This window comes from Pistacia vera, unplaced genomic scaffold, assembly GCF_008641045.1.
Source record: "Pistacia vera cultivar Batoury unplaced genomic scaffold, PisVer_v2 Contig899, whole genome shotgun sequence".
Classification (NCBI taxonomy): Eukaryota; Viridiplantae; Streptophyta; class Magnoliopsida; order Sapindales; family Anacardiaceae; genus Pistacia; species Pistacia vera.
The window spans coordinates 43,519-60,410 of record NW_022196777.1 but is presented as its reverse complement, the minus strand read 5'-3'; the positions used below and the strand labels follow the sequence as shown (position 1 = coordinate 60,410).

The following is a 16,892-nucleotide window of genomic DNA, read 5'->3' as shown; positions in this document are numbered from 1 at the left end:
AGTAAGGGCTTGACAATGAGCACCTAAAGCCCAATAACTGGAAAATAAGCCTAATCCAAGGCCCAATAAACGCAGGCTCTTTCTTACTATACTAATAACAAAGGTTAATATAATGTAACAGTTGACAGTTCTTCCCAAAGAGAAGAAAGAAGAAGAACATCAATAGAATGAACAAACAGAAGAATCACTCGCACGCGCACTCACGCACAACCTTCTTTCCCATAAACACTCCAGCAAACTCTAAAGGGATGGCCGGTGGCAACCACCCCAAGTCCTCTTCCAATAAAGGCCCATCCGCCTCCACCTCCGCCACTTCATCCCACCGTAAATCCCGCTGGGAATCACCCAAACAGCCACCTTCCGACCGAAAATCCAACCCCTCTCCCAAACCACCCACTCCCGTCCAATCTAAACCCCTACCCGACCCCGCCCACGCCCCATTCACTCCACCCGGACCTCCTTTCCCCTTCTCTGACCCACCACCACCTCCTGCTTACGGTTTTCACATGCTCGACCGCCGTACAATTATCCTCGCCGACGGCAGCGTCCGCTCCTACTTCGCCCTTCCGCCTGATTACGACTTCACTCCCCGCCACGTGGACCCCTCCCACCGCTTTTTACGGAACGATTTCGGTAATCGGTTTCCGCCACAATTGAGTCCCGAAGTGGGAGGGTTTCGTGACAATCGGGAGTTTTGGAACAAACCGATTGGTGGGCCCGACGGGGTGGGACCGATGAAGAGGAAGTACGGTGATGATTTGCAATATGTGAACCCTAGCGGCGAGGGTTTGGCGGGAACGAGTGGGCCGTTTGAAGAGGAATTGAGGCTTTCCAAGTTTATGAGAAATGGTGTTGGTGGTGGTCAGAGTGTAGTGAAGCATAAGTATTTTGAGGTAGATGAGAATGCCCTAAACAAGGCGTTTTTACATTTCGTGAAGGCCATTAATGAGAATGTGGCGCAGAGGAAGAGTTATTTGGAGAACGGGAAGCAAGGACGACTTCAGTGTATTGCGTGTCGCAGGTTTGATTAATTCTAGCTTAATTTGATTCTATGCGTTCCATTGAAATATTTTTTTTATTATTACTAGTTTTGACATACTTATAAGCAACACATGCATCTATAAGAGTGTATTATTTTGTGTCAAAAAAGCCAACAGAAGGATGTGTTCTGATTTAAAGTTTGTTCTTTTAGTTGAGCGGAGAGGTTAATTTATCCGTTGGGATATGGGTTGCAGAATTATGTTAAATCCATAGTACAAATGTTTGAATCTCCTTTTTGTCTTCTTTGTTACATGTATGGGGAATGGGAAATTGCATGCAGTTCTTGGTTATTGCTTGATTAGAGCCTATAATTCATGGAATTGGTATTGCATGTCAGATTCAGCGGTTATCTGGTTTGCAATTATCAAATCTCAAAAGTAGAAAAGTATGGATTTTAATTTGCTGAGCAGAGTACCTTTCTTTGTTAATGTAGTAAGTGAAAGTAAGTTTCTTTGCATTTTGGCATGAGAAGGGATAGTGCTTAAGCTTTACTCTTTCCTGCATTTTTCAGTTATGTGGAATATTAGATGTATGGACGATATAAGAGTGAAAAAGACAGACAGTTTTATAGGGATTTAGTGGTCTTTCTTTTATTAACTAATAGCAGTCCAGTTTATTTCTTCCTAGATTGATGATGACGTATTTTTTTGCTTGTGTTTGATTGACCATTTTGTTTTTGAATTATTATAAAACATTATTTTGGCTATTCTTTATTTCTTTATAAGAAAGAGAGAGATAGAATAGCCAGTTTGGGGGAAAGGGTATTTGATGTTGATTCTTGGATGCAGTGTGTGCTAATTTTGTTTCTTAGATGCTCAGCTGGGGTGTTCACAATGAAATTTCTGGCCAAATGAGCTGTTGAGGTCATTCCTGTGTTACAGAAATTGTATATATTAGGACACTGCCAGGACACTCCCGTCTGTGTGTGTAAAAGATTTATCAAAATTATCTGCAATTTATTTACTATCTTCTCTTAGGCGGAATGCCAGATAATTGAGTAAAATTTGAATTCAAACATTTAAAAATGCTCCTTTTCTGTTCTCTAGATTGAGTTTTGGTTAGAGGATATAGGCTATATTATTTGTTCATGTTTATGGCTTGGGCTTGAAATTATTTGCACTTTTTCTTAGAATTAGAGAGTGTTTATAGTTTTGGATTATTCTGCAAGTTTCAAATTATCAATGCTGGGAGTTAAGATCGACTTTGAATGGCAGACCAGCATAAAGATATTGGTTTTCTCAGTTTGGAAGTCATCAAAAGATTGCTTTCTTCCCATTGTTGCTTACCCTCTATTAATAGGTTCCTTGTGGTTAGTGTTGAAAAATGGCTTATTTAGCAAAATCACACGGGGTAGAAGTGATAGTGGAGAAAGGTTTAGGGACTTATATATAATAGGCCAAAAAGTTAGTTTGTCCCACATTGCTTAGGAATGAAAAGTGGGAAACTTTTGGGGCTTATATATAAGGACCAAAATCATTGTTATTTGTATCCCAAGTTGTATTTCCTTTACACTTCTCTTGTATAGGGTTATTTAATTAAGGACCCTTTAGTTTAAAAGTTTTGTTGTATCTCTCATTTGTTTTTGGTATTTGTTGTATTGCACAAAAGTCTTTAATATTGTTTGGAGATAGTGAAGTTTTCTTTTTCAACTTCGGTACATACTGAACATCTGTCAGAGTTCTAGTCGAGCTATCATGATTCTTCAACCGAATTGAACCTATCCCAGTTGTTTTACAATCATCATCGTTGCCCATATAAACAACTTCACCATCAAGTTCTTCAAAATTAAAGAACCACTCCTTGTGAGGACACATATGATAGGTATAACCTGAATCCATAATCCACTCATTTGATCCAGAGGTGGATGGTAGGCTAACTAGACAGAAATATGACTCATCTTCTTCACGTTCAACAACGTATGCATCAGAAGCAGCTTTTCCCTCTTTCTTTTGCAACTTCGTACAATCTTTCTTCCAATGTCCTTTCTCACAACAAAAGGCACATTGATCCCTATTGAGTTTTCCTTTTCAACGAGATCTTCCTCTTTTCTCCTTCTTACGACTCTGATTTTGACTCCGCCCTCTTGCTACAAGTGCTTCTGCTGACTCATCTCTATTCTCCTTCTGATCTTTTTTCCGAATTTTATGATTGGATAGAGCAGAACAAACTTCTTCAAAGGACAATTTTTTTTTCCCATGAAGAAATGTAATATTAAGATGATCCAACTCATCCGGAAGAAATCCAATTAACAACGTAGACTTATGTTCATCTTTGAATGTGTCATCCAAAAATAAAGAATATTAGGAATTGACGAGGTTCGGTATTGTAACCTACGTGTTCAGGCGTTGCAAAAGAAAACTCTACTATCTCTAAACAATATTACAAACTTTTGGGCAATATAACAAATACCCAAAATAAAGGGGAGATGCAACAAAACTTTTAAAGTGAAGGGTCCTTAATGAAAGAACCCTATACAAAAGAAGTGTAAAGGAAATACAACTTGGGATACAAATAACAATGATTTGGGTCCTTATATATAGGCCTCAAAAGTTTCCCATTTTTCATTCCTGAGCAATGTGGGACAAACTAACTTTTTGGCCTATTACATGTAAGTCCTTAAACATTTCTCCATTATCACTTCTACCCCATGTGATTTTGCTAAAAGCCATTTTTCAACAAATCTCCGCCTTGGCGAATTAGCAAACCTTTAAAGTTTTGTATTCTTCTGTCAAATTTTGCAACACTTTCAAATGTGCCAAAAGGCACAGTCAAGCTCGCAGGATGTTGATCAAGTTCAGACAGTGATTGAACTTGATCATTGTCACTACTTTCGTTAAAATATCTGCAGGATTCTCAGTAGTCCCAATCTTCTCTAATGAGATTCTTCCTTCAGTAATGATTTCTCGCACAAAGTGGTAACGAACATCTATATGTTTGGTGCGAAAGTGGAATATTGGATTCTTTGCTAAGTGAATAGCACTCTGACTGTCAGAATAGATAGTGATCTTCTTCTGACTAATTTTCAATTCATCCAATAGCCCTTGTAACCAAATAACTTCCTTTATAGCCTCTGCAGCTGCCATATATTCTGCCTCTGTAGTAGACAAAACAACTGTAGATTGCAAAGAAGATTTCCAACTTACTGGAGCTCTAGCAAGAGTAAATACATATCCAGTAGTTGATCGACGCTTGTCCAAATCACCAGCATAATCAGAATCAACGTAGCCAATAGCAAATTGACTAAGATTTTCATCCCGTTCAAAAACCAAACCAATGTTTACAGTACCTATAATATACCGTAAAATCCACTTCACAGCTTGCCAATGTCCTTTACTAGGATCATGCATATACCTGCTCACAATTCCAACTGCATGTGAAATGTCGGGCCTAGTACACACCATTGAATACATAAGCTACCAACCACATTTGAATACGAAACTTTTGACATATACTCTCGTTCTTCATGCGTACTTGGAGATAATGACGCACTAAGCTTTATATGAGGAGCAAGTGGAGTACTTACAGGTTTTGTACTTTCAGTTATGCCAAAACGTTGTAAGACCTTCTTTAGATACTGCTTTTGTGTCAAACAAACCTTGCCATTTCCTCTATCTCTAATTATCTCCATACCGAGAATCTTCTTGGCTTCCCCTAAATCCTTCATCTCAAATTCTTGATTTAGTTGAGCCTTTAACTTCTCAATTTCTTCTACATTCTTTGAAGCAATCAACATATCATCAACATATAAGAGTAGATAAATGAGAGTATCACCTTGTAGCCTTTGAAAATACACACAGTTGTCAAATTTGCTTCTTGTGTACTCCTGACCCATCATAAACCTATCAAATCGCTTGTACCACTGCCTCGGAGATTGTTTCAAACCATAAAGCGATCTTTTCAGTTTACAAACCCAATCTTCCTTCCCAATAATCCTAAATCCTTCTGGCTGAGTCATATAGATTTCCTCTTCCAAATCACCTTGTAGAAACGCGGTTTTCACATCAAGTTGAACTAGTTCAAGATTCATCTGAGCAACCAAGGCCAACAAAATTCTAATGGAAGAATGTTTTACAACTGGAGAAAATACCTCATTGAAATCTATTCCTTCCTTTTGAGTGTAGCCTTTCGCCACCAACCTTGCCTTGTATGGGATATCTTTCAAATTTGGAAATTCTTCTTTCTTTGCATATACCCATTTGCATCCAATTGCCTTTTTAGTCTTTGGTAATTGAACTACCTCCCAAGTTTCATTCTTATGGAGAGACTGCATCTCTTCTTTCATGGCTTTCTTCCATTTACAATTTTCGGAACTGCTAGCTACTTCATTATAAGTGGAAGGAACTTCATCATCTTCAATTGTGAGTGCATAGGCCACCGTATCAGCAAAACGAGCAGGCTTGCAAATTTCTCGTCTTGGTCTATTAACGACAATAGATTCTTGTTGAGGTTCTTGGGAAGAATCTTCTTCTTCATCTCCAATAAACTCCTCTATCATAGGAGTCTCATTTCTAGCTGGGCTAACTGATGTTGTTTTAAACTTCACCTGTTGCTGAGTATGCTCCACCTGCTGTGGAGTACTGAAAACCTTCATCTGGCTTTTTGTTTTCTTTTCTGACATAAAAGACTCATCAAATGTCACATCCCTACTAAACAGTATTTTCTTCGAACTTAGACACCAAAGACGGTATTCTTTCACACCTGAGGTAATCCCCATGAATACTGCTTTCTTTGCTCTAGGACTTAGACTTTTTTCACATGATAATAAGCAATGGAACCATAAACATGTAAAGAGTCATAATCAGAAACATGTTTTCCAGACCATACCTCAATCGGCGTCTTGCCTTCAATTGCAGTTGACGATTAATGAGATTACACGCATATATAACTGCTTCAGCCCAAAACTCTTTGTCCAACCTAGAATTGGACAATATACATCGAACTTTCTCCAGTATAGTTCGATTCATGCGTTCTGCCACCCCATTCTACTGTGGTGTATTTCTTACTGTAAAGTGACGTACTATACCTTCATCTTGGCAAACTTTGAAAAACGGATCACTACGATATTCCCCACCATTATCTGTACGTAGCTGCTTGATCTTTTTGCCAATCTGAGTCTCCATCATCTTTTTCCATTTAAGGAAAACACCAAGTACATTATCTTTAGTTTTCATCATATACACCCAAACTCTTCTGGAAAAATCATCTACAAAAGTGACAAAATAGTGCATACCTCCCAAAAATGTTGTTTTGGTAGGTCCCCACACATCAGAATGAACATAATCCAAAATACCCGTAGTATTATGGATTGCGGTACCGAAATTTCACTCTTGTCTGTTTTCCCAGAATACAATGGTCACAGAAATCCAGCTTACAGGTCTTTGCACCTTTCAATAAGCCTTGATTCACCAAACTAAGTAAGGCTTTTTCACCTGCATGCCCCAAATGCATATGCCACAGCTTGAGCATTTTTTAATCTGCATCCTTTTGTATGACTACAACTGTCGTTTCAATAACCGTACTACCATTATAGTAATACAAGTTGTTTCTCCTTGTGCCTTTCATTACCACAAGAGTGCCTGAAGAAACTTTTAGAATTCCATCTTGCATATTCACCGTAAAGCCTTCAGATTCCAAGGCTCCCAAAGAGATGAGATTCTTTTTCAACTTCGGTACATACCGAACATCTGTCAGAGTTCTAGTTGAGCCATCATGATTCTTCAACCGAATTGAACCTATCCCAGTTGCTTTACAAGCATCATCATTGCCCATATAAACAACTCCACCATCAAGTTCTTCAAAATTAAATGCAAAAATAAAGAATACTAGGAATTAACGAGGTTCGGTATTGTAACCTACGTTCTCGGGCGCTGCAAAAGAAAACTCTACTATCTCCAAACAATATTACAAACTTTTGGGCAATACAACAAATACCCAATACAACAATATTACAATCTTTATTTTTGCATTTAATTTTGGCCATTTATTTCTGCTTTACTACTTGTTATTATTATATTCAATAGCTAGCGTTAGAGTTTATGTTTCTGTTGCATAACAGTTAGATGGTGGTGTATGAGTTTAAAGTTATATGTTGTTGTCAGGACATTCCCTTGCAGGTTAGACAAGCTGGCAGCATGGTCTTCTCTCTTCCTCTTAAAAATTTTGATTACAGAATTAGTTGCTTACTCTATTGCTGCTATTTTTAAGGCTTGTGCTTGGTAGGGTGACTTTGAAGATATAGTTTTTAGATCTTATTTTTGTCTTAGCATTGTCACCACCTTTATTTTGCATAGTAAGGACAAATATGAATGGTGTAGAAACTTTCTTGGAAGACATATCCATTAAATGCTTGTGCTTTTCATTTCTAAACGTTTTAATCAAGGTCTCATGCTTGTGTGTTAACTTTTTGGTAATGTTCATATTACAACTTTTCATAACTGGAAGTTGGATTGGTTGATTGTCTTTCTACCAGTGTAGCTGATTGCGGAATTTTTGTCGGATGGGTGTGGTGCAACTTCCAGTATGAATTTGTTTTTAGCTTTGGTTAATCAAATTTAAGGTGGTCACTGCCTGTATTAAACTTGATTTTGTCTGTAATGAATTAATGCCAAGGGAGTTGAATGCTTGTAAAAAGATCATTATTTTACTTCATGTATTGCAATTATGACTGAATTCTTTGAGTTTTTTCCTGCAGCTGGATAGTTTCTTTTCCAAAGCGGATAAATTACGGTAAATGTGGCTGACAGTTTAATTAGTGGTTATTCTGTTTAGATTTTGCAGAAGCAACTGTTTGTAGAACACTTTGGACCTAAAAAGGAAGGGAATGTGGGGTGATTTAGAATTTGAGGAAACATTTGGAATTTAAATAAGTAGGTTGTATGTTTTGATCTTGTTTACATGAGATAACTTTATATCTAATTTTAAGAATATATGTCTAGTGTTTCATTTGCTTTTCTCTATGTGTCAACAGATGTGCTTGTTCCCATAATAATGGGATTATGTATTGACCAATGTGTCAATTGTTTTTTTTCCTACTCTTTTCCAGTCATTTACAATCATTTTGCATGTTTTTGGTTGATCGGTCAATTCTTATCAGGAGAACACATACACTTTGCTTTTTTGCCTGGGAAGCTCTGTACTATAGTGATTTTGTTTTTCATGATGACTAGTAGGCTGATATTTAGAATGAACTATGTTCCAGTGTTGACATAAATTAGTTCGGAAGCTCATATTTTCAGTAATTTGCACATGGCTATGATTTTGTAGCCAAGATAAGTTGGTAGGTGCTTTTGCGATTTCAGAACCTTTAATTCTTTCTTTTATTATGTTTTAGGATTCAGGACTGATAGTAAGAACTGATATGGTAGGAGAACATGCATGTGGTCAATAGTGGCTTAACTGTTTGAGCACATTCTACACTTTTGATGATTTCATTAAAATTCTGTGGTTAATGTGCATTGATACGTAACTACAAAATGGAGTTTCTAGACAAAAACACACTTGCTGTAGAGCTGTTTAGCTTATTAAACTTGTAAACTATCATTTATAATTTCTTTTATGATCATCTTGTTGTTAACTGTACTTTTTGGACCTTCTATTTTTTATTTTATAAGAAACCATTAAAACTTACAAACATAACAAGTATGTCCACTAGCAAAACTGGAAAAAGAAAAAAAGAAACTAACATCAGTATACCCAGGACTTCCGAAAACAAAAAGAGAATTCTAAAACAGCCCTTCACAAGGAAAAAAGTGCATTGTGAACCTTTAACAAAAGTTTTGTAAATATGCTTCTGACTAAGGTTTTAGCTAATTAGTTGGCACATTTTTTGCAGACTTATGTCTTTAGCATGAGTATCACTACAGTTCTAAAAATTTTCTGTTCTTCAATGTTATCAGTTGCAAGCCTGATACATGCATTAGACAGTGATTTATCCACTCTTTTTTTTTCTCAATAAGTTGATGGCTTTATCTTGCTTGATTTTGGCCTTTTTGCATATTGGTTTGGAATATTCTTGTGTGGCTTTGCATGTTGTCTTTTAACTATTACTTATTTTGAAGGCCTACTCCAGTTTCTGTGTTTTAGAACTTCTTGATCTGATGATATCTGTCAATAAGAATCAGTTCTATTATGCTTTGCTTTATGATTTTTTGTAAATGTTTACCGGGGTATACCTTCTAATCTTGCCAAAAGATTATGTTTTGCCTTATGATTTCTTGTAAATTGTCTACCAGGATTATTTGTGTCTCAGTTTCTTGTTTGTATATTCTGTGGATTTAGGATGGATTCACATGGAACTGTCAATCGACAGACTGAACTCCAGTCCCCTAATTAAGAATTTTGTCTCCTAGGCATAATAAAAATATTGGGGGACTCTCTAGAGATAATGACATTTTCTTAAGTTAGGTGCTTTAGTAGGAAAGCAAATTTTTTGTGTGATATTTTATTACTGTAGCTCTTGACTTTTATGCTTGCTGCGCAATATTTTGCTTAACATTCTTACATGTGGCCCCTAAGGTCTTTGTGTTGTTAACCAGGGCATTATATTAACATATTTTCTATAAGCATCTCGGAATGGTGGCTTTCATAATGGTGCTCTGTTTCAATGGTCTTTGAGATTCTGTTCTTGTAGCCCTAATTTTATATGAAATTTGTGCATTTAGCTGTTCTGTTGTTTCTGCATTACTAATGAGATTACATTTCTTAGGCATTTAGATGCTGTGGAAGCACATATTTTGATGTGAAATTATCTGAAAGTTGTGTGCTGGACTTTCTATTTCATCGTGTTTTTACTGAGTAGTTTTTATTTTAATTGCATTTTGTTGCTGATAGCTAGTGTCATAGGCTCTGTAATTGACAAACCCTACGAGTATTTGTTACTTTGAAGTAGAGTGTTTTCCTTTTTTATCTGCCTCTTTTTAGTTCATATACTGGTAACTAGTGGCCAAGGGCGTGAATTGATGTTTGAATTCTTTGCTTCACTTCATCAAGGGCTGAGATGTGATGTTTCCTAACAGCTTATATGTGGTCTGAATTTCAAGTCAATTTTTGCTTACTTTTGACTAGTGTATATGTCTACTTTAGTTCTTTCTATTTTTTATTGATAATTTAGAGTAATGATTATATTTGATTACGGAAAGCTATGTATGAATCTTAAAGTTTCTCATAAAGTAGGACTATTGTTTTGTGCATTAATTGACTTAACACTTATTATTGTATTGAGTTGTTTTTGCCCTTGAATAGAGCTAATTTGTTATGATTCTTAACTTGTGATGGTGTTTCCCAAATGGTTGACAGAGAAATTACTACTATTCTTTGACTTTTGTTGCATTATAAAGGAAAGATGGATAAAGAGAAGAAATAATGTGATGGTGAAATTTGGTGGCAAGAGTGTATCCATGTGTAACTATTACTAATGATTATTTAGATGGTATCAAAGTTAGAGTGTGAATTGAACATAACTCTAGGTCTCCTAGTATCGTTTGTTTGTAATGAAGTCTACTAGTAGTACCTATAAGCTAATATAACTTATTCTTGGTGAAGGACAAGAAGATAAATAAGGCCAAAAAGGAATGAATTGTCCATGATTCTGTCAAGAATGCAGTCCACTAGACCCACGAGGATTTACCTATCAATAAATCTAAGTCCTTGTTGAGTTAAACATTTAATTCTATAAGCTGGGAATCTTTTGTAATACTGTCATTTGATACCAAGTGCTTCTGTAGTTGTTGACTTGTATTTATGTTGTAGCCTTTCTGTTTCTTATATATTTTTTAATTTAGATTTTCCACCAAGTATAAGTGGCTTTTCAAACTTCGCATTGGAGGTTATATCTTGTAGTTGGATATTTTTTGTTAACATGTTACTTCTCCTCTTTCTATTGAAGTCAATATAGCCTCGTGTAGAAACTAACACCTAATCATCTCAACTAACTTCCACTTGTCTTATTTATCATTATGCTGTTTATTGTGAAAGGAGCAAAAACCGGGGCAGAAACCAATCTATTATCCTTGACAAAGCATATTTCTTATTTTTAACACATTCCGCTATTCTTGGTAAACCAAATTGCTTTCTTAAAGATGTATTTTTATACCATTTGCTAAATGTCAGTAGCACTTTCTAATTTTCTGACAAAGTGTTTTAAAAAAAATTTCTATGCTGAAGTGCGCCCTGCAATAGTGCGGGCCTCTGAAAGTGTCTTCATGATTCTGTTTAAAGTGTATTATGTTCTCTTGGGTTGTGGCAACTCATTATAGGTCTCATTATGTCTGTTCTTCAGTCATTTTCAGTGCAAACTAGCTTTCCTGTCCTTTTGGGATGAAGTTGCTTGTAAATCTGGTTCTATGTTAATTCTAGTGCACTTTGAACTTCCATTCCGTGCTTCAGAAGACAAATGATCTTGCTTAAATGCTTCTCAAGAAGATTATTTATTTTGATGCAATGGTCAAATTAGTTATTTCTTCAACTTGTGGAGTTATTGCTTTCGTCTAGCTTGATGATCACTTTGATTTTTTGGCTTCGCTAACATAACATACATATTACTTGTATTCTATATGTACCTTGAATTTACGGTCAAACTATTGTATTCATTGTCTTTATTGTCTTTTGAGTTCCGACTTGTGGGCTTATAGTGATTTCTGAGAGGAATTAATGAATCATCATTGTTCAATGCCCTTGATATGCAAAATTACAGGTCTTCAAAAGATTTCCACGATATGCATGGCCTGATAATGCACACGTACAACTCAGATAATGCTGACTTGCGTGTGGATCATTTGGGCTTGTATAAAGCTCTTTGTGTATTAATGGGATGGAATTACTCGAAGCCTCCTGATAACTCTAAAGCCTATCAGTTTTTACCTCCTGATGAAGCAGCAGCAAATCAGGATGATATGATTATATGGCCACCCACTGTGATAATTCATAATACAATTACGGGGAAGGGTAAAGATGGGCGCATGGAAGGATTGGGAAACAAAGCAATGGATAAAACAATAAGAGGTATAATGTGCCCCTTCATTTCTTTATCATTGTAATTGCTATGTACACTGGTATTATTTGGACATCTGTTAATCACAAGTCCCCTGTCTATAGGTTGTGCTTTGTATTTCCATGATCCGGTAGATTCTGATTGATATCATATAATTGTTATATCAATCTGAAACCATTTTGGTTTGACTCATGTTTTTTGAAAGATATGTGCTATCTTGTAACCTATGAATAGCCATGACTAACAGTCATTTTTTTGAAACTTCTCTGACCCATCACTCCTTCACTTGGTGACGACACCACTACATATCAACTGAGACAGGTTTTCAGCATACAAAAAGCAACCTTGGCGAGCGGTAAGATGGTGTTTTTGATTCACTAAGGAGCACAACTTGCTTGTGCTGAAGGGTTCTATTTTGTCTTTGCACCACTGTTGTCATTAATTATTGTTACTTTGATCAGACAATTTGTGGGGATATTTTTTGTTTCGTATTACATTTTCTTAAGAAGGAAGACGACCTAGAGCTGCCTGGTGAGCATGGACATGTGTAGCTGTCCCTTAGCGTGTGTGATTATGACTTTGTGGAGTCTTCCATATACACTTTATTTGTCCTCTTTTTCCTTCTTTCTTTCTCCTACTGTCCTACAGTGACCTTGAGCCTCCAGCCCTAATTGTTATCCATATTTGACAGTCTTCTTCACTTCTTTTTTGTTCATGTTATTTGATAACTAATTTATTTACTTGTTTTATTATCGGTCTCAATGCTTTATTAAACTAATTGCTTGAGAATCTATTTGGATCATGGAGTGTACTCTGTGCATGCATACATATTGGTTTATCATGTTCTGTAAGAATTCTTATTTGAGAGGTTAAATATTGCCGTGCGTTACATTTTGTTAATACTAGGGTCCCCATAATTTATTGTGTTGGTTGTCTTGCTTATTCTGTGAGGTGATACAGTTTTATTGCTTTTCTTTTTTATCCCTAATTTGTTTAGGGACCTTATTGTTCCTGATTTTTTTATTTATTTTTGGTTATCTGATCTTCTGAATTGCTCTTGCAATTGGTGAGACCTCTTTATTCTCTTGACACAAGTATACTATACTACGTTCTCAGCCATTTCTGGTGAATTGTCCCTTGGATTTATGTAATCTGTAGATGAGTCCTGACTTGAATCACCCACATTTAAAGAGTTTCATATAACATTTTCTGTGGATACATATGTTTCTGTGTTTTCTTTTCTTTTCTTTTCTTTTCTTTTTGTAATAGACACAAGAGTGCTTAAAAGATAGGACAGGAGACTTCATGATTTATTGTCAGCTTTTGGGGAAAGTTTATGTATGTTAAATCATTGGGGAAATTGACTGACGTTAAGTGGTTGTGAGATATATGCTGGGTCCTCTCAGCAGATATGTGTATCTAGTTGGAGACTTTAAGCACCAGGTTGTAATCAAGTATAGGCTGTGAGGTGGCAAATTTCAGTGATTGGCCCAAGATTGCCGGGATTCACCAAAAGACTCAAATCAGGCCTAGCTTAAACTTCCTGTTAGGTTTGGGTTAACCCTTGAGCCAATCAAGATAAAAGGACTTGAAGCCTTACTGCAAAATTGTTGGGCTAAGCCATTATTAATGATTTACCTGTGAAGCTTCTCTAGCTTAAGTTGCATAATAATATATTCAAGTGCTTTTATTGTTTTTGAAGACTTTGATATTGCTTATTTGCCTCTTTATTATTTTATTTGCTTTTTCATTTTTCCCCTCTGATCAATGTGATAGTGATAAGAACTCTGCAGGCATGCACGTTTCAGTAAGGGTGACTAATGAGTTGTTACTAATCTTTCCATATACTAAAGCTCTTATGTCACAACTTGCATTTTATGTGCTTCTTCACATCATATTGGAGTCTTTGAAACCTGCCCCTTGCTTTTATTTCAATAAACAAGAGACATCAACATTGCTTTGAAGTTTTTATTGTTAAGCAACTGACATTTTCAGAAAACAAGGAATTTAGAAACTCTAGAGAGATTGGCAACTAGCGAGAACAGTCAAATAGTAACCTGTTGAAAATTGATGCATTGGCAGTCAGACGGTTGCATGTTCTTTTTTCCCTTATTACTCTATCTACTGTTTGACCATCTAAAAGTATTTCTTGTTCCCTGGAAAAAAAGTCAGAAGTATGTGTTGGGACATGCCGTATCAAGCTGAGTCCATTATTAGCTTGCATCACTTAAATATATATTGATTGTAATTTTTCTTACAATTCATAAATCAGATCAAACTGCATGTTGGATTTATAGTGGTAAACCAATCTGATTCGGATTTGCCAATTTTGGGTGGGTTTGATTAGCTACTTTAGTCATTTTGTGGCACATTATTTATGTTCCTACTTAGTTTTTGCCAAACTTGTCATAACTGGGATTAGTTTTTGGCTTGGAGATGGTGTTAGGAATCTTGAGTGAGGACTACATGCCACAGGGTATTCAAATTGGGGGGAAACCAACTTCGTTTGGCGTCCTTATGCCAGTTGTAGGTTTTGATCGACCCAAATCATTGTTATTTGTATCCCAAGTTGTATTTCCTTTACACTTCTCTGTATAGAGTTATTTTATTAAGGACCCTTTAGTTTAAAAGTTTTGTTGTATCTCCCCTTTGTTTTGGGTATTTGTTGTATTGTCCAAAAGTTTGTAATATTGTTTAGGATAGTGGAGTTTTTTTTTTCAACTTCGGTACATACGAACATCTGTCAGAGTTCTGTTAGCCTCATGATTCTTCAACCGAATTGAACATATCCATTGTTTTACAAGCATTATTGCCCATATAAACAACTCCACCATCAAATTCTTCAAAATTAAAGAACCACTCCTTGTGGAGGACACATATGATAGGTACATCTGATCCATAATCCACTCATTTGATCCGAGGTGGATGGTAGGCTAACTAGAAGAAAATTGACTCATCTTTTCACGTCAACAACGTATGCATCAGAAACCTTTGCCCTCTTTCTTTGAAACTTCGTACAATCTTTCTTCCAATGCCTTTCTCACGTCAAAAGACATTGATCCCTAATGAGTTTTCCTTTGAACGAGATCTTCTTCTTCTCTCCTTCTTAGGACTCTGATTTTGACTCCGCCCTCTTACGACAAGTGCTTCTCTACTCTCTCTATTCTCCTTCTGATCTTTTTTCGAATTTCATGATTGGATAGAGCAGAACAAACTTCTTCAAAGGACAATTTTTCTTTCTATGAAGAAGTGTAATATAAGATGATCCAACTCATCTGGAAGAATCCAATTAACAACTAGCCTTAGGTTCATCTTTGAATGTTTCATCCAAAAATAAAGAATACTAGGAATTAACGAGGTTCGGTATTGTAACCTACGTCCTTGAGCGTTGCAAAAGAAAACTCACTATCTTCAACACATATTACAAACTTTGGGCAAACAACAATACCCAAAACAAGGGAAGATACAACAAACTTTTAAATCTAAAGGTCCTTAAGAAAGAATCCTATACAAGAGTGTAAAGGAAATACAACTTGGGATACAAATAACAATGATTTGGGTCCCAATATTTCTCACTTTTTCATTCCTAAGCAATGTGAGAACAACTACTTTTTGGCCTATTACATATAAGTCCTTAACCTTTCTCTATTATCACTTCTACCCCATGTGATTTTGCTAAATGAGCATTTTTCAACAAATTCCACCTTGGCAAATTGGCAAACCCTCAATGTTTTGTATTCTTCTGTCAAATTTTGCAACACCTTCAAATGCGCCAAAGGCACAATCAAGCTCGCAGGTGTTGATAAAGTTTAAACTGATTGAACTTGATCATTGTCACTACTTTCGTTAAAATATCTACAGGATTCTCAGTATCCAATCTTCTCTAATGAGATTCTTCCTTCAGTAATGATTTCCTGCACACAAGTGGTCACGAACATTTATATGTTGGTGCGAAAGTGGAATATGGATTCTTGCTAAGTGAATAGCACTATGACTGTCAGAATAGATAGTGATCTTCTTCTGACTACTTTTCAATTCATCCAATAGCCCTTGTAACCAAATAGCTTCTTTTACAGCCTCTGTAATGCCATATATTCTGCCTCTGTAGTAGACAAAGCAACTGTAGACTGCAAAGAAGATTTTCAACTTACTGGAGCTCTACAAGAGTAAATACATATCCAGTAGTTGACCAACGCTTTCCAAATCACCAGCATAATCAGAATCACATAGCCACAACAAATTAACTAAGATTTTCATCTTCAAAAACCAAACCAATGTTTACAATACCTATATATTGTAAAATTCACTTCACAGCTTGCCAATGTCCTTTACAAGATCATGCTATACCTGCTCACAATTCCAACTGCATGTGAAATGTCGGGCCTAGTACACACCATTGAATACATCAAGCTACCAACCGCATTTGAATACGGAACTTTTGACATATACTCTCTTTTTCATGCGTATTTGGATAATGATGCACTAACTTTATATGAGGAGCAGTGGAGTATTTACAGATTTTTACTTTCAGTTATGCCAAACTGTGTAAGGCTTTTGTAGAACTGCTTTTGTGTCAAACAAACTGCCATTTCCTCTGTCTCTAATTATCTCCATAACTGAGAATCTTCTTGGCTTCTCCTAAATCCTTCATCTCAAATTCTTGATTTAGTTAGCCTTTAACTTCTCAATTTCTTCTACGTTTTCGAAGCAATCAACATATCATCAACATATAAGAGTAGATAATGAGAGTATCACCTTGTAGCCTTTGAAAATACACACGTTGTCAATTTGCTTCTTGTGTACTTCTGACCTATCATAAACCATCAAATCGCTTGTACCACGCCTCGGAGATTGTTTCAAACCA

The 16,892-nt window shown here is 36.2% G+C and overlaps 1 protein-coding gene across 1 annotated transcript; it reads left to right on the top strand.

Moving 5' to 3' along the window:
• The first annotated feature begins 146 nt into the window (after positions 1–146).
• LOC116119678 lies at positions 147–12,387 on the top strand. Its single transcript, XM_031405628.1, has 3 exons — positions 147–1,021; positions 11,732–12,039; positions 12,350–12,387. The coding sequence occupies exons 1-3, from the start codon at positions 168–170 to the stop codon at positions 12,385–12,387; spliced, it is 1,200 nt and encodes a 399-aa protein (XP_031261488.1). The 5' UTR covers positions 147–167.
• Positions 12,388–16,892: the final 4,505 nt, after the last annotated feature.